We start from the raw sequence: 16,741 nt of genomic DNA, 5'->3' as shown, positions 1-16,741 counted from the left end.
ATAGTTATTTTTCTGGAAACAACATTTATTATCCTCACCATTGAGAAGTGGCAACTTGATGAAGAAAGACAATATCAAAATATTGAAGCATATACCTTCAGAATGACTTATATAAAAGCAGAATTAACTTTCAGTTCCTAACACATGGTCTCATCTTCAAAATAAGTAATTGTGGAGGCTGCAAGTAAATTGGGAAGTTAAAAATGAAATCTTCACTCTTTGAGTCACCTTCTAACATAAAAATCTATTACATGAAGGCTGAATTATTTCCAAAGAACAGATCTTTTCCTCCAGAACTAATTAGTTCCACTAACCCATATTTTCCTTTTGTTTACAGAAAGCCTTCTGCTTTGAATACACTTCTACTGCCATAGGAAACTTAAACTTGATGGAACGTAGCTAATTTGGGGCAGTACTCCCCCACTCATTAGGGAACATACAAATAAAGACCCTTAGAGCTTTAGGTTTTGATTTTGTGAAAAGAACATTATTTTGCAGTCTAAAGATGGTCCATTTCTTATTTTAAAGGTTAGGAAGTAAGACTGAAATGTGGAGATTATGCTTCCTAGAATGAGAGGCAAAAAAAAAATCTTTTTTTTTTTTTTAAAGACTTATTTATTTATTTGACAGATAGAGATCACAAGTAGGGAGAGAGGCAGGCATAGAGAGAGAGAGAGAGAGAGAAAGAGAGAGAGGAGGAAGAAGCAGGCTCCCTGCCAAGCAGAGAACCCAATGCTGGGATCATGACCTGAGTGAAAGGCAGAGGCTTAACCCACTGAGCCACCCAGGTGCCCGCCCCCAAAAAATCTTTATTTTTGTTTTGAACTTATGCGAGGGAAACTGTGTGCTTGCTTGAGTATGTTGGAGGATTGGAGATGGGTGGGAGGGGTCTGGTATTATACATACCAATTGAAGTCTGGTTCAGTGTTGGTGAATTTTTTCTATTGATTTGTCATTTATTGTAAGAAACTCCCCACTTTTTTTCTGTGGAGACAGATGGTGTTCTGCCATTCAAAGTCCATTGGATTACAGTCTGGAAGCTGAAATCACAATTAATTTCATGTGGTATCTGGTGATCCTGAATTGTTCCCATTAAGAGAGTCCAAGCCAAGAAGTCTTCAAATACTGGGGCGCCTGGGTGGCTCAGTGGGTTAAGCCGCTGCCTTCGGCTCAGGTCATGATCTCAGGATCCTGGGATCGAGTCCCGCATCGGGCTCTCTGCTCAGCGGAGAGCCTGCTTCCCTTCCTCTCTCTCTGCCTGCCTCTCTTGTGATTTCTCTCTGTCAAATAAATAAAATCTTTAAAAAAAAAAAAAAAAGTCTTCAAATACCAAAAATCAGAAACTTAATTCCCAAGTGGCCAAAAATATGGATAAAATTATTCTCTTCACTTCTTTATTGTGAAATGTACTGTAACTTACAGAAGACTGTAGAAATTATATGTGTAGTTTAAAGAATTTAAAAAATCTGTGAACTCACACCAGGCTTAAGAAGTAGAACATGAGGGGCGCCTGGGTGGCTCAGTGGGTTAAAGCCTCTGCCTTCAGCTCAGGTCATGATCCCGGGATCCTGGGATCTGAGCCCCTCATCAGGCTCTCTGCTCAGCAGGGAGCCTGCTTCCTCCTCTCTCTCTGCCTGCCTCTCTGCCTACTTGAGATCTCTGTCTGTCAAATAAATAAATAAAATCTTTAAAAAAAAAAAAAAGAAAAAGTAGAACATGAATTCTTAGAAGCCCATGTGTGTCCTTCATTGATCACATCCAGATGCTCTTTTTCTTTTCCCAGAGAATTCTGAATTTTGTGTTAACTGTTCCTTTACTTTTCTGTATAGTGTGCAATCTCTGTAGATATTATTTAAAAATATTGTCAGTTTTACTTATTTTTGAAGTTTATATAAATCTTTTTTAAAAATGTTCTTTGGGTGCCTGGGCAGCTCAGTTGGTTAAGCCCTTGGGGTGTTGATTTCTGCTCAAGTCATGATCTCAGGGTCATGAGATGGAGCCCCATATTGGGCTGCACTGGGTGTGGAGCCTGCTTGGGATTCTCTCTCTCCCTCCCCCCTTACCCCTCCCCCTTGCTTGTGTGCACATGTGCACTTTCCCTTTCAAAAAAACAATTTTTTTAAATTAAAAATGAAAAACATGATGTATGTTTTTAGCTGTGACTTTTTTGGCCTAGAATTATTATTTTGAGATTCATCCATGTTGATATCAGTACTTAATTCATTGTAACTGCCATTAGTCTTTCATTTAATAAACAAACAATCCATCTATTGAAGGAAATTTAGCTTCCAGTTTTCTCAGGTTTTTATTTTTGTTTTTCAGTTACAAGTGCTACCAATGCATTTTTTTGTACATGTCTCTTAATATGCATGGAGTTTTTCTATGTACCTAGGACTGGAATGCTGAATCACATGTTATATGAGTATCCCACTTTTTAGGTATTACAAAAGAGGCTTCCAAAGTGGTTGTAGCAATTTATGTTCCCACCAGCAAAATAGAAAACTTCCCATTCCTTCACATCTTCGCATACACTTGGAGTCCTACACTTTTCCATTGTAGCTGTGGGATGAGGATGCCACTGTAGATTACTTTGGATCTTCCTGATTACTAATGAATTCTGCTTTGAATGAGTTATTTGTGTATTTCTTAATTTTTGAGGATATAGGGATTTTCTATTATCTTTTTGTTATTGGTGTCTAGCATAATTACACTGAGTCAGTAAATGTTTGATGTAGGATATCATTCTTTTGAAACTGTTAAGACGTGCTTTTTGTCCAATATATTGTCGGTTTTTATAAATGCTCCATGGGTGCTGCCAAACAGACGCTGGCTAAGAGTAGGGGACTGTAGATGTCTATTACACCAAGCTTGTGCATTGTGTGGATCAAATTTTCTACATCAGTGTTTCTGAATGCTTGATCTGTTAGGTACTCCTAGAGAGGTGTTAAAAATCTCCCACTCTTGTAGATTTATTGCATTCTCTTTGTTAATACTTCTTATATATTTTCAATCTATGTTGTAAGTTACAGATGATCTTTAACCTGTTATATCCATTTTAATATGAGAAATACAGTTACTCAGGGAGGCCTACTTTTGGAATATCTGTTATTTTTAGTTCAATGATTCTTATTTTTATATTTTTAAAGCATTTAATAAACTACACTTTATACAGAAAGATTTTATCATCATATTTTTTGCAATTTAGGGTTAAAAATATTCACATCCCTTGGTGTTATTCTGGGATGCCATCTAAATGAAATAACCAATAAATGAAAATCTTTATGTACCACAATACATATTTATGATGGTTAAAAGAAACATAGATTGTCACAATAGAAGAATGTTTAAGTAGCAGGGCACCTGGGTGGCTCAGTCAGTTAAGCAACTGACTCTTGATTTTGGCTCAGGTCAGTATGTCAGAGTCATGTGTTCAAGCCCCTCATCACAATCCATACCAAGTGGGGAGTCAGCTTGGGATTCTTTCTCCCTCTGCTCCTCCTGCTGCTTTTGCACATGCAATCTCTTGCTATAAATAAATAAATACATAAATAAATAAAATCTTTAAAAAAAGAATGTTTAAGTAGCTATGACACAAAGAATTTGTAATAGTACTATAAAGTTATCACAGTGATTTGTAAATAAAGTAGAATATACCGTATGCTATGATTTCAATTACTTTAATGATAACTATGGAAAAAATTCTAAAGGGAAATATCTCTAAATAGTAACATCAGTTGGTGATCTGATTTCCCCCTTCCTTTCTATTTTTTGCATTTTTCCCTATTTTCTACAATCTTTTTACAACAAACAGTGGAAATAAGCTTAAAAATACAGACTAACAAATATATTTCTAAGTGTTCATGGTTTGTCTTTCTATGTTATGTTGTAATTGATATTTTTAAAATATAAAGATTAAAAACCACTTAAAGCGTGTGATAGGGATATGTATAAAGTCAAAGTTGATGTTAAAAATAGATGTGTTATTGTGCTTTATCTCTCATAGACAGAATACTCCTTGAAGAGAACCAGTGCATTTCTCCTGTGGTTTCCAGTCACATGAGCCCATGGACAAAACCAACAGCTGTTGGATCCCTCAGCCCACATGTGATAGAGTTCCCAAGAAAACGAAAAGGAAGTGACTCAGGCCCATCCCAGTAAGTGAATTTATTCCTTTAAACCCATGAAATCTTTCATTCTAAGGGGGGGGGGGAGATTACTTTTTAAATCATCGATTTGAAAATGTTACATGGTAACATTTGGATAGGGACAATTACTTACCCACCCAACCACCACCCGTCACTGACTGATCTGTAATTTTCCATCCAGCTTTGAAGCTTATTAGGTATCTAGGGAGGGTCAATTGGAGTCTGAAAGACATAGGAACATAGGGTTAATTTGCTTAACCATGAGGAGAACATCTTTTTGTGTGTTTCACTGAACAAATACCACGTTGCTTCTTACCTTATCTATCACTTATATAATAGCCAACCCTTGGTCATCTGTGGCCAGTTGAATCCTATAAAACTCTTGTCTTCCATGTTTATTAAGCCAAGTAGATAACAAAGTCAATGTTGAGGATACTTGCTTTCTTCTTGTTTACTTTTGTTGCTTAACGCAGCTTGCAGCCCCAAATATTCTTTAATAAACTCCCCAAAGCTAGGGTTTGTATGGTGAAAATGATAAGGCAAAGTAAATATTACAATCTCGAGTACTCCATTTTAGGCTGGTACTTTACAGAAATGAGAAAGTTGATGATAGGTCTCCATGAAGGAAGGGAAAAGTTTTGAACAGGGGGGACAAGATGACATACTGGAAGAAACCAGCTCTTTTTAAGACTGTTCTTTCCAATATACTTTCTGATTTAGTTAAGACTCCCAAGACAGCAGAATCAGTGTTTATTCAAACGTAAGAACCAGTGCAATTCCTAAGCCACATATAAACCACTTGAAGTTTATTTACTGTTCTGGGTTGTCTGTATTCTCTCAGACTCTTCTACTAATGTGAATGATCACAAATAACTACAGTTGACCAAGTGACTGGTCTAGAATTGTTTACCGTTTTACATCCCAAGTCAGCAGTTTGTAGTCCCCACTTAGCTCAAGCTCGAAGTGATTGTCAGTCCTTTTTATTTTCTTTTTCTTCGGACTCATGAGCACTGTTGTTCTTTCTTAGTATCCAGATGAGACTGTGACTGCTGAAATGGAGGCATGAGTCCTAGAGGTGACAGTTTTATGCCGCAGAGCTGGCATGGCTGTGACCTTCAGTGGTTTGGGGAGTGAATGGGAAGTGGAGTCCATGGTAGGGGAAGTAATGGAAACATGCAAAGTACTGGCAGATAGTGATTTTTTGGGCAGAAGACAACACTGAAGATTAGCCAGTTGCCCACAGTTTAGAAAATGAAGCGTGGATGCAGAAATAGCGAGTGGTTTGCCTAACGTTATCCAAGTAGTTAGAACGCCTGACTGTTAGTGTGGTACTTTCTTCATTACACCCTGCTTCCTGTCTCTCTGCATCTGGACGGGGTAGGGGACTTGTGGCACATGAGGATAATCATGCTGTCCATTTCCCAACGTCTATGGGTAGAGGTGACCCAAGACCTCCTTCCTTCCAGGTCAGGAATCATGACAGAAAAAGTGGTGGAAAAGCTCTCTCAGAATCCTTTTACCTATCTTCTTTCAACAAGGATAGAAATATCAGCATCCCGTAGCAGCAGGTAAGTCCTGGACTTCATCTGACATAATCCCTACTTAAAGCATGTAATGGCAGTAGACAGAAGAGCATATACATCCCACTGATTTGCTCATTGTCTGCCTTAGAGCTTCTCCATTCTGCCCCAATCTGTCTTTCATTCCACCGTTTTCCATTCCTCTAGTGAAATGATGGATGTCAAAGTACTTTAGGCGTTTTACAAAGTACTGATTGTATAGCATCCTTTCCAGAGACTCGGGGAATGAAAGCCAGTCAGTAGACATGAAGTTGATTTCATTGGTGGAACCTCAGAATATTGGGCATTTTTAAACAAGAATGTATGAGAATGTTTGCCATTTCTGCAGCACTCTTGGTTTGAATGGAGAGCTGATTCTTTTAAAGGGTCATTGATGAAGATTCCCTGGAATATAGTCATTAAATATTTCTTGAGTACCTACTATGTGACACCCAGTGGACTAGGAGGGAGAAATACAAAGACAAAAGAAACATGTACAAATTAGAAAGATACAGGTAAGTATTACACATTATGATAACCGCCATAACACATACCCCAGGTACCCTGACAACAAGGACAGTTGGGCATTTAAATAAGACTGGGTTAGGAGGGAAGGACAGCTTCCTGCAGAGGTTGATTTAAGCTAAGTTTTAAATGAAGAAGGGAAGTGAACCATTCTGAGCAGGAGTAGAGGAGGTACTTTAGGTGGAAGGAAGAACTATGCATAGGCATAGGGCATGGAATATGAAATAGCACTCTGCTAATCAGGAAACAAGTGGCTGGCACAATAGAACAGAGGGTGTACGCAGAGGTGAGTGAGCTGTGAGACTTGGGAAATGAACATGGACTAGGTCAAAGAGATCTGTTGAACTAAAGAATATAGAAATCATCTTGCATGCAGTCAGGAAGACACAAGGATTTTAAGCATGTCAAATTACATTTAAACAAAAATTGTGGGCCTTTGGACTTTTTTTATTTGGTAAAATATATATAACATAAAAATTACCATTTCAACTATTTTTAATGTAGAATTCAGTGGCATTAGTTACCGTCACAATGTTGTACAACCATTACTGCTGCCTATTTCCAAAACTTTTTTTTTTTATTACCCCGAGTAGAAACTCCATATGCATTAAATAATAATATTCCATACCTTGTTTCCTTCAGTCCCTGGTAACCTCTAGTCTATTTTCTAGCTCTATGATTTTGCCTATTCTAGATATTTTACATAAGTAGGGTCATGCAATGTTCATCCTTTTTTGTCTGGCTTATTTCACTTAACACATGTTCAAGTTTTCTGTTTGTTATAGCATATATCAGAAATTCATTCTTTTTATAGCTCACATTCCACTGTATGTATATACCACATTTCTGTAACAATGTCACATTAATATCAGGTGTACAGCCTAGTCAACTTCTCTATACATTGTGCTATGCTTACCACATAGCTGCAGTCTGTCACATACACTGCACTTTCAATATCATTGACAATATTCCCAGTGCTGTGCCTTTTATTCCCATGACTTATTCATTCTGTAAGTGGAAACCCCTATCTCCCACACCGCTTACCATTTTGCCCATTCCCCACCCTCCTTCCCTCTGGCAGCCATTAATTCTCTGTATTTATAGGTCTGATTCTGCTTTTAGTTTATTCATCTGTTAGATGCCACATGAATGAAACCATATGGTTTTTATCTTTCTCAGTCTGACCATTTCATTTAGCTTAATACACTGTAGGACCATCCATGTTGCAAATGGTAGGATCTCATCTTTTATATGGCTGTGGAATATTCGTGTGTGTGTGTGTGTGTGTGTGTGTGTGTGTGTATTGCATGTGTGTGTACTACTTCTGTCTATTGATGGACCCTTAGGTTGCTTCCATATCTTGGTTACTATAAATAATGTTGCAATAAACATAGGGGTGCATGTATCTTTTTTAATTAGCGCTTTGGTTTTCTTGGGTAAATACCCAGTAGTGGGATTCTTGGATCATATGGTATTTCTGTTTTTAATTTTTCTGATAATTTTTCCATAAAATTATCCATATCCATATCCATAGTGCTTTCCACAGTGGCTGTACTAATTTACAGCCTCACCACGAGGGTTTCATTTTCGGTACATCCTCTCCAACACTTGTTATTTCTCATCTCTTTGTTTTCAGCTATTCTGATAGGTGAAAAGTGTTATCTCGTGGTTTTTTTTTTTTTTTTAAAGATTTTATTTTATTTATTTGACAGAGAGAGATCACAAGTAGGCAGAGAGGCAGGCAGAGAGAGAGGAGGAAGCAGGCTCCCTGTGGAGCAGAGAGCCCGATGCGGGGCTCGATCTCAGGAACCTGAGATCATGACCTGAGCCGAAGGCAGCGGCTTAATCCACTGAGCCACCCAGGCGCCCCTATCTCGTGGTTTTGATTTGCCTTTTCCTGATGATTAGTGATTAGCATCTTCTCTCCTGTCTATTGGCCATCTGTATGTCTTTGGGAAAATGTCTATTTAGGACCTCTGTCCATTTTTAAATCAGATTGTTTGCTTTTCGGGTGTTGAGTTGTATAAGTTCTTTTTAATTTTGGATATTAATATCTTATTGGATATGGAATTTGAAAATATCTTCTCCTTAGTAGGTTGCCTTATTATATGAAAGCCGCACAAAAGCTTTTAATTTTGATATAGGTCCAATAGCTTATTTTTGCTTTTGTTTCACTTGTGTTAGGAGGAATATCTAGAAAAATATTGTTACAGCCAACATCAGAGAAATTACTGCCTGTGTTCTCTTCTAGAATTTTTATGGTTTCAGTTCTCACATATAGGTCTTTCATCCATTTTGAGTTTATTTTTGTGAAATAGTGTTAGAAACTGTTCCAGTTTTCCCAGCACCATTTGTTGAAGAGACTTTCTTTTGCCCATGGCATAGTCTTGTCTCCTTTGTCATACATTAATTGACCATGTAGTGGTGGGTTTATTTCTGGCCCTTTATTCTTTCCCTTCGATCTGTGTGTCTGTTTTTGTGCCAGTACCATAGTGTTTTGATTACTATATCTTTGTAGCAGATCTTGAAATCTGGAACTGTTATACCTTCAGTTTTGCTCTTTGTCAAAATTGCTTTGGCTATTCAGGGTCTTTTGTGGTTCCAGACCCATTGCAGGATTGTTTGTTGTAGTTCTGAAAAATGCTCTTGGTATTTTGATAGGGATTGCATTGAATCTTTACATTGTCTTGGATAGAAGGGACATTTTTTAAATTTAAATTCAATTGGCCAACATACAGTCAATTGTTAGTTTTTGATGTAATGTTCAATGATTTATTTGTTGCATATAACAATATTAATTCCATGAACACAGTATCTTTCCATTTATTTGTGTCTCCTTTAGTTTCTTTCATCAAAGTCTTTATAGTTTCCAGAGCATCCATCTCTCACCACCTTGGTTAAGTTTATTCCTAGGTATTTTAGTCTTTTTGGTGAAATTCTAAATGGGAATGTTCACTTAAAATCTCTTTTTGCTAGTTTGTTATTAGGGTATGAAAATGCAAAAAAAAATTCAGTGAATTTCAGTATATTAATTTTGCATCCTGCAACTTTACTGAATTCACTAGTTTTAATAGTTTTTTGAAAGAGTCTTTAGGGTTTTCTATATGTAGAATCGTGTCTGCAAATAGTGACAATTTCGCTTCTTCCTTACTGATATAATTGCCTCTTATTTCTTTTTCTAGTCTGATTGCTCTGACTAGGGCTTCCAATACCATCTTGAATAAAAGTGGTGAGTGGACATCCTTGTGTTGTCCCTGTTCTTAGTGGAAAATCTTAGTCCTTCGTCACTGAGTATGATGTTGGCTGTGGTTTTTTCACTTATGGCCTATATTATGTTGAGATATGTTCCCTCTAAACCCACTTTGTTGAGAATTTTTATCATGAATCGGTGTTCAATTTTGTCAAATACTTTTTTTATAAATCTACTGAGAAAATCATGATTTTAAAAAAAAGGTTTATTCATTTTAGAGAAATTGAGAGTATTAGCATGGGGAGAGGCAAAGTGAGAGGGAGACAAACAGAGTCCCCACCGAGCAGGGAACCCTACACGGAGCTTGATCCCAGGACCCTGAGATCATGATCTGAGCCAAAACCAAGAGTCGGATGTTTAACTGACTTAGCCACCCAGGTGCCTTGAGAAGATTATGATTTTTATTCTTCATTTTGTTGATATGGTATATCATGTTGATTGATTTGCGAATATTGACCCATCCTTGCATCCCCAGAATAAATCTGTTTGATCATGGTAAATGATCTTTTTAACGTATTGTTGAATGTGATTTGCTAATACTTTGTTGAGGATTTTTGAATCTATGCTTATCAGAGATACTGGCTTATCGTTGGAGTGTGTGTGTATGTGTGTGTGGTGTCTTTGGTTTTGGTATCAGGGTAATGCTAGCCTCATGGAATGTATTTGGAAGCTCTCCTTCTATTTTTTTGGGATAGACTGAGTAAAATAGGTATTAACTCTTCTTTGAATATTTAGAATTCACCTGGGAATCCATCAGGTCCTGCACTTTTATTTATTTTTTATTTTTTTCTTTTAAAGAGAGTATGAGTGTATTCGGGGTACAGAGAAGGAAAGGGAGAATCCTAAGAAGGCTCCATGCTCAGCTCAGTCTCACAACTGTGAGATCATGACCTGAGCTGAAATCAGGAGTCAGATGCTCAACCAACTGAGCCACCCAGGTACTCTGGATATTTTTCTATTACCAATTCAATTTCAGCACTATTAATTTGTCTGTTTAGATGTTCTATTTCTTCTTGATTCAGTTTTAGAAGAAGATTGTATGTTTCTAGGAATTTATCCATTTCTTCTAGCTTGTCTAATTTTTGTTATGTAATTTTTGTAGTATTTTCTTATAATCCTTCCATATTTCTGCGCTGTTCTTAGTTTTCCTCCTTTGTTTCTAATTTTATTTGGGCCCCCCCTTTTTTTTTCTTGATGAGTCTGGCTAAGGATTTATCAATTTTGTTTATCTTTTCAAAGAACCAGCTCTTAGTTTTATTGATTTTTTCTTTTTTTTTTTTTAATTTTCAGTCTCTACATCATTTATTTCTCCTCTGATCTTTATTATTTCCTTCCTTCTACTCATCTTGGGCTTTGTGTCTCTTTTTCTAGTTCTTTTAGGTGTATGGTTAGATTGAGCTTTTTTCTTTGTTTCCTTTTCTTTCTTTCTTTCTTTTTTTTTTTTTTTTTTTTTTTTTTTAGGTAGGCCTGTATGGCTATGTATTTCCTTCCTTAGAATTGCTTTTGCCATGTTCCAAAGATTTTGGACTATTGCATTTTCATTTTCTCTATGTATTTTTTAATTTTTTCTTTGATTTCTTTATTGACCCATTGTTGTTTCGCCTCCAGGTGTTTGTGGGGTTTTTAGGGTTTTTTTTTCATGCTTGATGTCTAGTTTCATACAATTCTGGTTGGAAAAGATGTATGGTATGGATTTCAATCTTCTTAAATTTATTGAAACTTGTTTTATGGCCTAATATATAGTGTATTCTGCAGAATATTTCATGTGCACTTAAAAAGAATGTGTGTTCTGTTACTTTTAGATGGAATGTTCTATATATGTGTGTGTTAAGTCCATCTGGTCTAATGTGTTGTTCAAAGCCACTGTTTCTTTATTGATTTTCTGCCTGGATGAAATACCCATTGATGTAAGTGGGGGTGTTAAAGTTCTCTGTCATTTTTGTATTACTGTCAGTTTCTCTGTGTTCATTAATGTTCACTTTCTGTATTTAGGTGCTTCTATGTTGGATGCATGAATATTTGCAATTGTTCTATCCTCTTTTTGGATTGATCCCTTTATCAATACGTAATGGCCTTCTTTGAGTCTTGCTACAGTCTTTATTTTAAAGTCTATTTTGTCTGATACAAGTATTGCTACCCTGGATGTATTTCCCCCCACTTCCATTTGCATGGAATATTTTTTCTATAGTTTTACTTTCAGTCTATATGTGTTTTAGGTCTGAGGTGAGTCTTTTGTAGACAGCATTTGTTTTTTTATCCATTCTGCCACCTTATATCTTTTGATTATAGCATTTAGGTCATTTAAATTTAAAGTAATTATTGATAGGTATGTACTTATTGCAATTTCTTTTTTTTTCTGGTTGTTTTTGTAGTTCTTCTCTTGTTCTTTTTATGAGTTTCTGTAGCATTATATTTGGCATTCTTTTTCCTTTTTTGGTGTCTATTACAGGTTTTGTGTTTGTGCTACCATGAGGTTCATATATCACATCCTAAGTATATGGCACTCTAAGTTGATAGTCATTTAAATTCACACACATCCAGGAAAAAAAAAACAAACCGTTATTTCACCCTTTCCTTCATGTTTTATGTATGTGCTATCATATTTTCTATCTTTATTCATAATTTTCTGACATCTAATTATGACCACTTTTCCACTTAAAGAAGTTCCATTAACATTTCTTGTAAGGCTAGTTCAGTGGTAAAAAATCATTTTGGGGGGAATTTCAATTCTGAATGATACCCTTGCCAGGTAGAGTATTCCTGGTTGTAGGTTTTTTCCATCAGGACTTTGAATATATCATGCCACTTTCTTTCGACCTACAAAGTTTCTGCTGAAAACTCGGCTGATGACCTTATAGGGTTTTTCTTGTAGGTAAATTTTTGCTACTCTCTTGCTACCTTTAAAGTCTCTCTTTATATATTTATTTTTTAAGTAGGCTCTATGTCTAATGTGGGGTTTGAACTCACGACCCTAAGATCAAGAGTAGTATGCTGTACAACCGAGCCAGCCAGGTGCATCCAAAGTCTCGCTTGATCTTTAACCTTTGGCATTTTAATTATTAGGTGTCTTGGTTTGGACCTCCTTGGGTTCCTCTTGCTTAGAACTCTGTGCTTCTTGAACCTAGATATCTATTTCCTTCCCTATGTTAGGGAAATTTTCACCTATTACTTCAAATACGTATTTTCCTTTCTCTCTTGCTGCTGCTTCTAGGTTCCCTGTAATGGGAATGTTTTTTCACTTACTGCTGTCTAAGAGCTCTCTTAATCAACCTTCATTTGTTTATTATTTTCTCCTTCTGTCATTCAGCTTGTGTGCTTTTCTTTAGCCTGTTTTTCCATACCACTGATATATTCTGCATCCTCTAATCTACTATTGATTCTCTCTAAAGTATTTTTTATTTCAGTTACTGTATTATTCAGTTCTGATTGGTTCTTTTTTACATTTTTTAATTATTGAAGGTCTCGCTGTGAAGTTCACTCACTCTTTTCTCCAGCCTAGTGAGCAGCTTTATGATCATTACTTTAAATTCTTTATCAGGCATATTGTTTATCTCCATTTCATTTAGCTCCTTTCTCTGAGGTTTTGTTTTGTTTTTTCTTTTGAAGCATATTTCTGTCTCCCCATTTTGCCTGACTCCCCTTGTTTGTTTCTATGAATTAAGCAGAATAACAACTTCTAAATTTGAAGGAAGGCTTGGTGTGCTTGGCGACTTTCACTGGCTGGAGATGTGGCTGGCATGGGTTGGGTGTCTCAGGACTCTCCACATAGTAGGCACTGTGGCAGGATAGCTGAAGTGGGTACAGGTCAGTGTGGTCCCTGGGCCTCCCTGCAGCAGGTGCCGTGGCAGAATAGTTAAAGCTAGAGTGGGTGAATGCCAGGGTGTCCCAAGGCTCTACACCCAGAGGGAACCTTGGTAGTGTAGCTGACGCTGACGTGGATATTATTCAGGGTATCCTGGAGCTCTCTACACAGAGGGCACCCTGGCAGGACAGGAAGCTGAAGTGGGTGTATGCCAGGGGATTCCAGGGCTCTCTGTGGAGTGGGCGCCCTGTCCCAACTGTGTGTTGCAAAGTTCCAGGTTCTATACACTGAGGGCGCTCTGGAAGGTTGGCTGAGGTGAAGGGAAGCTGGGATTTCTGGGGTCTATTTGCAGGGGGTGCCCCAGTGGGGTGGCTGGAGCTGAAGCAGTGTGTAGACCAGGAGACCCTTGAGTTCTTTGTACAGAAGTGTCCTGGTAGGATATCAAAGTGGGTGGAAACAAGTATGTTCTAGGACTCTGTAGAGAGAGTGCCTTGGAGGAATGTTGGCTGGAGCTGAGGCAGTGTACATGCCTGCCAGGGAGGGGTTCTGTGGTACTCTCCACAGGGGTTGCCATATATCACATTTTGTTTATCTATTCATCTGCTGGTGGACATTTAGGTTGTTCCTATCTTTTGGCTACTGTGAATAATGCTGTTATGAATGTTGGTGTACCAGTATGTGTTTGGGTCCTTGCTTTAAATTCTTTTTGGTATATACTCAGGAGACTTTCTGGGTTATATGGTAATCCTATGTTTAGTTTTTGAGGAATCACAAAAACTGTTTTTGACAGTGGCTGTACCCACCAGCATTACATTTACATTATACCAGCATATACGTTCCCACCAGCAATGTGTGAAGGATGCAGTTTCTCCATATTGCTGATATTTGTTATTGTCCATTTTTAAAAAGAATATAGCTACTCTACCAAGTGGGAAGTGGTACAGACTTCTATGTTCAAAGAATCACTTGGGAAACAACATGGAGGATGGGCTGAAGGGGGGAAACCCAGGAGGCAGAGAAAATAGCTGAGAAGTTTTGTCAGGGATTGTTTTCTGAGCATTGGTCCAAGAGAGTAAGGTCCTGTACAGCAGGGCATGGAAGGGGAAGGGCATGTTATGAGAAGTTTAAAAGAGAATTCATGATTTTTGGTTAAGGAGAATGGGCATACAGGAAGTGTCCAAATTTTCTGACTTGGTTACCTATGTGGAGGATGTTATACTGAGATCAAGGGATAGATGGTGAATTCAGTTTTGGACACAGTGAGAACATGGTAATTCTCAGTTCTTCAACCGGGCATTTGGATATGAGGACCTGGTACTTAGGGGTGACACCTGGTCTGGAGATAGAGATTCACACATCTCTAATGTTCAGGAAGCCATTGCAGTGATTGGCATGGATGCGGTCACTGGGGAAGTGTAGAGAGTGGGAAGATTTGGGGACTGAGGATATACTCTGGGGGGACTCAGGCCTAAACACTGTAAAAGGAGGAAGGAAATCCCACCCCAAATGTGAGAAGACATGGCTCTGAAGTAGGATAATATCTCAGAAACCAAAGGAAGAAAGTTTTAAAAAGAGGAAGGCACGAAAAGGAGCAAATCTGGAGAATGTTTTGATTGCATTTGCACTTACCTAGGTTTATGCTGCAAACAAGAAATGAATTGTTTGGCTAATATATGATTGTGCCTTTTCTCTGTTCTACCAGGGGTCATTAAATAATAGTATGTTTGGATTTCATAAGTACAGTAGGTTTGGATTTCACCATTTCTTTCGAGTTTTTTTTTTTTTCCCCTTGTAGTTCAGTTGACACTGTTATATTAGATTTGTGTGTGCAACACACAAATTCCACACAGGACTCAGTGCTCACTATGATATATGTACTTACCATCTATCAGGATATAATGTTATTAAAATATTCTTGACTATAATCCCTATGCTATACTTTTCATTCCTGTGACATATTTATTATTTTTTTTAAGATTCTATTTATTTATTTGACAGACAGAGATCACAAGTAGGCAGAGAGGCAGTCAGAAAGAGAGGAGGAAGCAGTCTCTCCGCCAAGCAGAGAGCCCGATGTGGGGCTCGATCCCAGGACCCTGGGATCATGACATGAGCCGAAGGCTGAAGCTTTAACCCACCGAGCCACCCAGGCACCCCTCCTATGACTTATTTATAACTGGGATGTACCTCTTAATTCCCTTTACCTATTTCCCCTCTGGCAATCACCAGTTCAGTCTCTGTATTTAAGAGTCTATTTTTGTTTGTTCTGATACATTTGGAAATATATTTTTTTAAATATGCATTTTTAAAACTACTCAGCCTGCATCATTTTTTAATGTGGAACGTATTCTGTCGCCTGCATCATTTTTTTTTCACATTTTAAACTTTTTATTTGCATATTAAAAATTGTGCATTCCAATACTTAAAGTCATACAAAGAAAAAAATGACACTCTGACTAAACTGCATTTCACCGCCTGCAAGACCCACTTGGTTTTTACTAGTTGTGTCCACCCAGCTTCTTCCTTTGCTGATGTATAGGAGGCTTGGCTTCCCAATCAGTAGTTCAGATTCTTTGATAAGAACAAGGCAGCACAGTCATTTAAACTTGATCCAACCTCTTTGCATCTTACAAAGTTAAACAGCTAAAAGAAGTAAAATAAGAAGGCAATGCTTGTGGAATGTACAGTGCATACTGGCAGCGCCCGCCTCATTACGATTCGCCTGCTTGCTTCTCCTGTTCAATCGTTTCTTTTGAAGGCAGTGGATTTTTCTCTTGTGTTTCTGTCTTCTTCAATTTCGACTTATCGAATTTCTCAATCTCAGCCATATCGGGTTTGTCAGACATGGTTGCAGAGGAAGCGGAGCGAGGTGCGCGAGCGAGGGAAGCCCGGTGTGCTCAGTAGCCGCCGCGGAATGCCGGGGCGCCTGCATCAGTTTTTAATGTGGAACGTATTCTGTCACCATGGTATATTCTGCTATAGTAGTGGTCTGGTGGTAACTACATGTCTTACATATACATACACACACGTATGTATATATACATATATAGCCCCACACGCATATATACATTTGGCGTATTCTGCTAGGGAATATACTGCTGTGACTATCAATATTATTGCCAAGTGACCGGAGTTTCCAGTTTTCAATGATATTTTTAATTAAAAAATAAATTTTAACAAAATAAATTCCTTTTCATTCAATTTTAGGCTTTTTTAATATTGTCACTACAAAATTTTTGGTGGAGCCAATTATCTAAAAATTATTCTATTTAATATTATTCATATGAAAATTATATTTCTCAGGACTCACACGAGATAAATTTTGTTCATTGTCCCAAGTTAACAGTTTTCATTGCCCTGATGGGGAGGAGGAGCCTGTGAGCCTCAGGAGGAGAACCACCACCGCCACTTGTATCAACAGTAACAATCATTTCCAGTCATTAGGAGCTCAGGGTAGCAT

At 37.7% G+C, this 16,741-nt stretch overlaps 2 protein-coding genes across 6 annotated transcripts in view; one reads left to right on the top strand and one right to left on the bottom strand.

The window, feature by feature from the left end:
* The window catches only part of ARNTL2 (aryl hydrocarbon receptor nuclear translocator like 2), a 108,361-nt gene that overhangs the window by 35,271 nt on the left and 56,349 nt on the right, over nt 1-16,741 (top strand). For 3 of the 5 annotated variants that reach the window (XM_046012248.1, XM_046012247.1, XM_046012250.1), the window contains exons 2-3: nt 4,004-4,154; nt 5,612-5,713. In XM_046012248.1, coding sequence (XP_045868204.1) covers nt 4,004-4,154; nt 5,612-5,713 — 253 coding nt within the window. The remainder of the gene's footprint in view (nt 1-4,003; nt 4,155-5,611; nt 5,714-16,741) is intronic. The other 2 variants (XM_046012251.1, XM_046012249.1) reach the window with 1 other exon arrangement.
* Nucleotides 15,646-16,207, bottom strand: LOC123946645 (thymosin beta-4). The gene has a single exon (XM_046012252.1). It carries the CDS (start codon nt 16,125-16,127, stop codon nt 15,993-15,995), a length of 135 nt encoding a protein of 44 aa, XP_045868208.1. The 5' UTR covers nt 16,128-16,207; the 3' UTR covers nt 15,646-15,992.

The sequence above is a fragment of the Meles meles genome, chromosome 7 (genome assembly GCF_922984935.1).
Source record: "Meles meles chromosome 7, mMelMel3.1 paternal haplotype, whole genome shotgun sequence".
Taxonomy (NCBI): Eukaryota; Metazoa; Chordata; class Mammalia; order Carnivora; family Mustelidae; genus Meles; species Meles meles.
The sequence above is the reverse complement of the archived record's forward strand: the minus strand, read 5'-3'. Positions and strand labels throughout refer to the sequence as shown.

Bases quoted from the DNA above. Each gene is read 5' to 3' on its own strand.
- LOC123946645 (XM_046012252.1), bottom strand. From the start codon at position 16,127: ATGTCTGACAAACCCGATATGGCTGAGATTGAGAAATTCGATAAGTCG.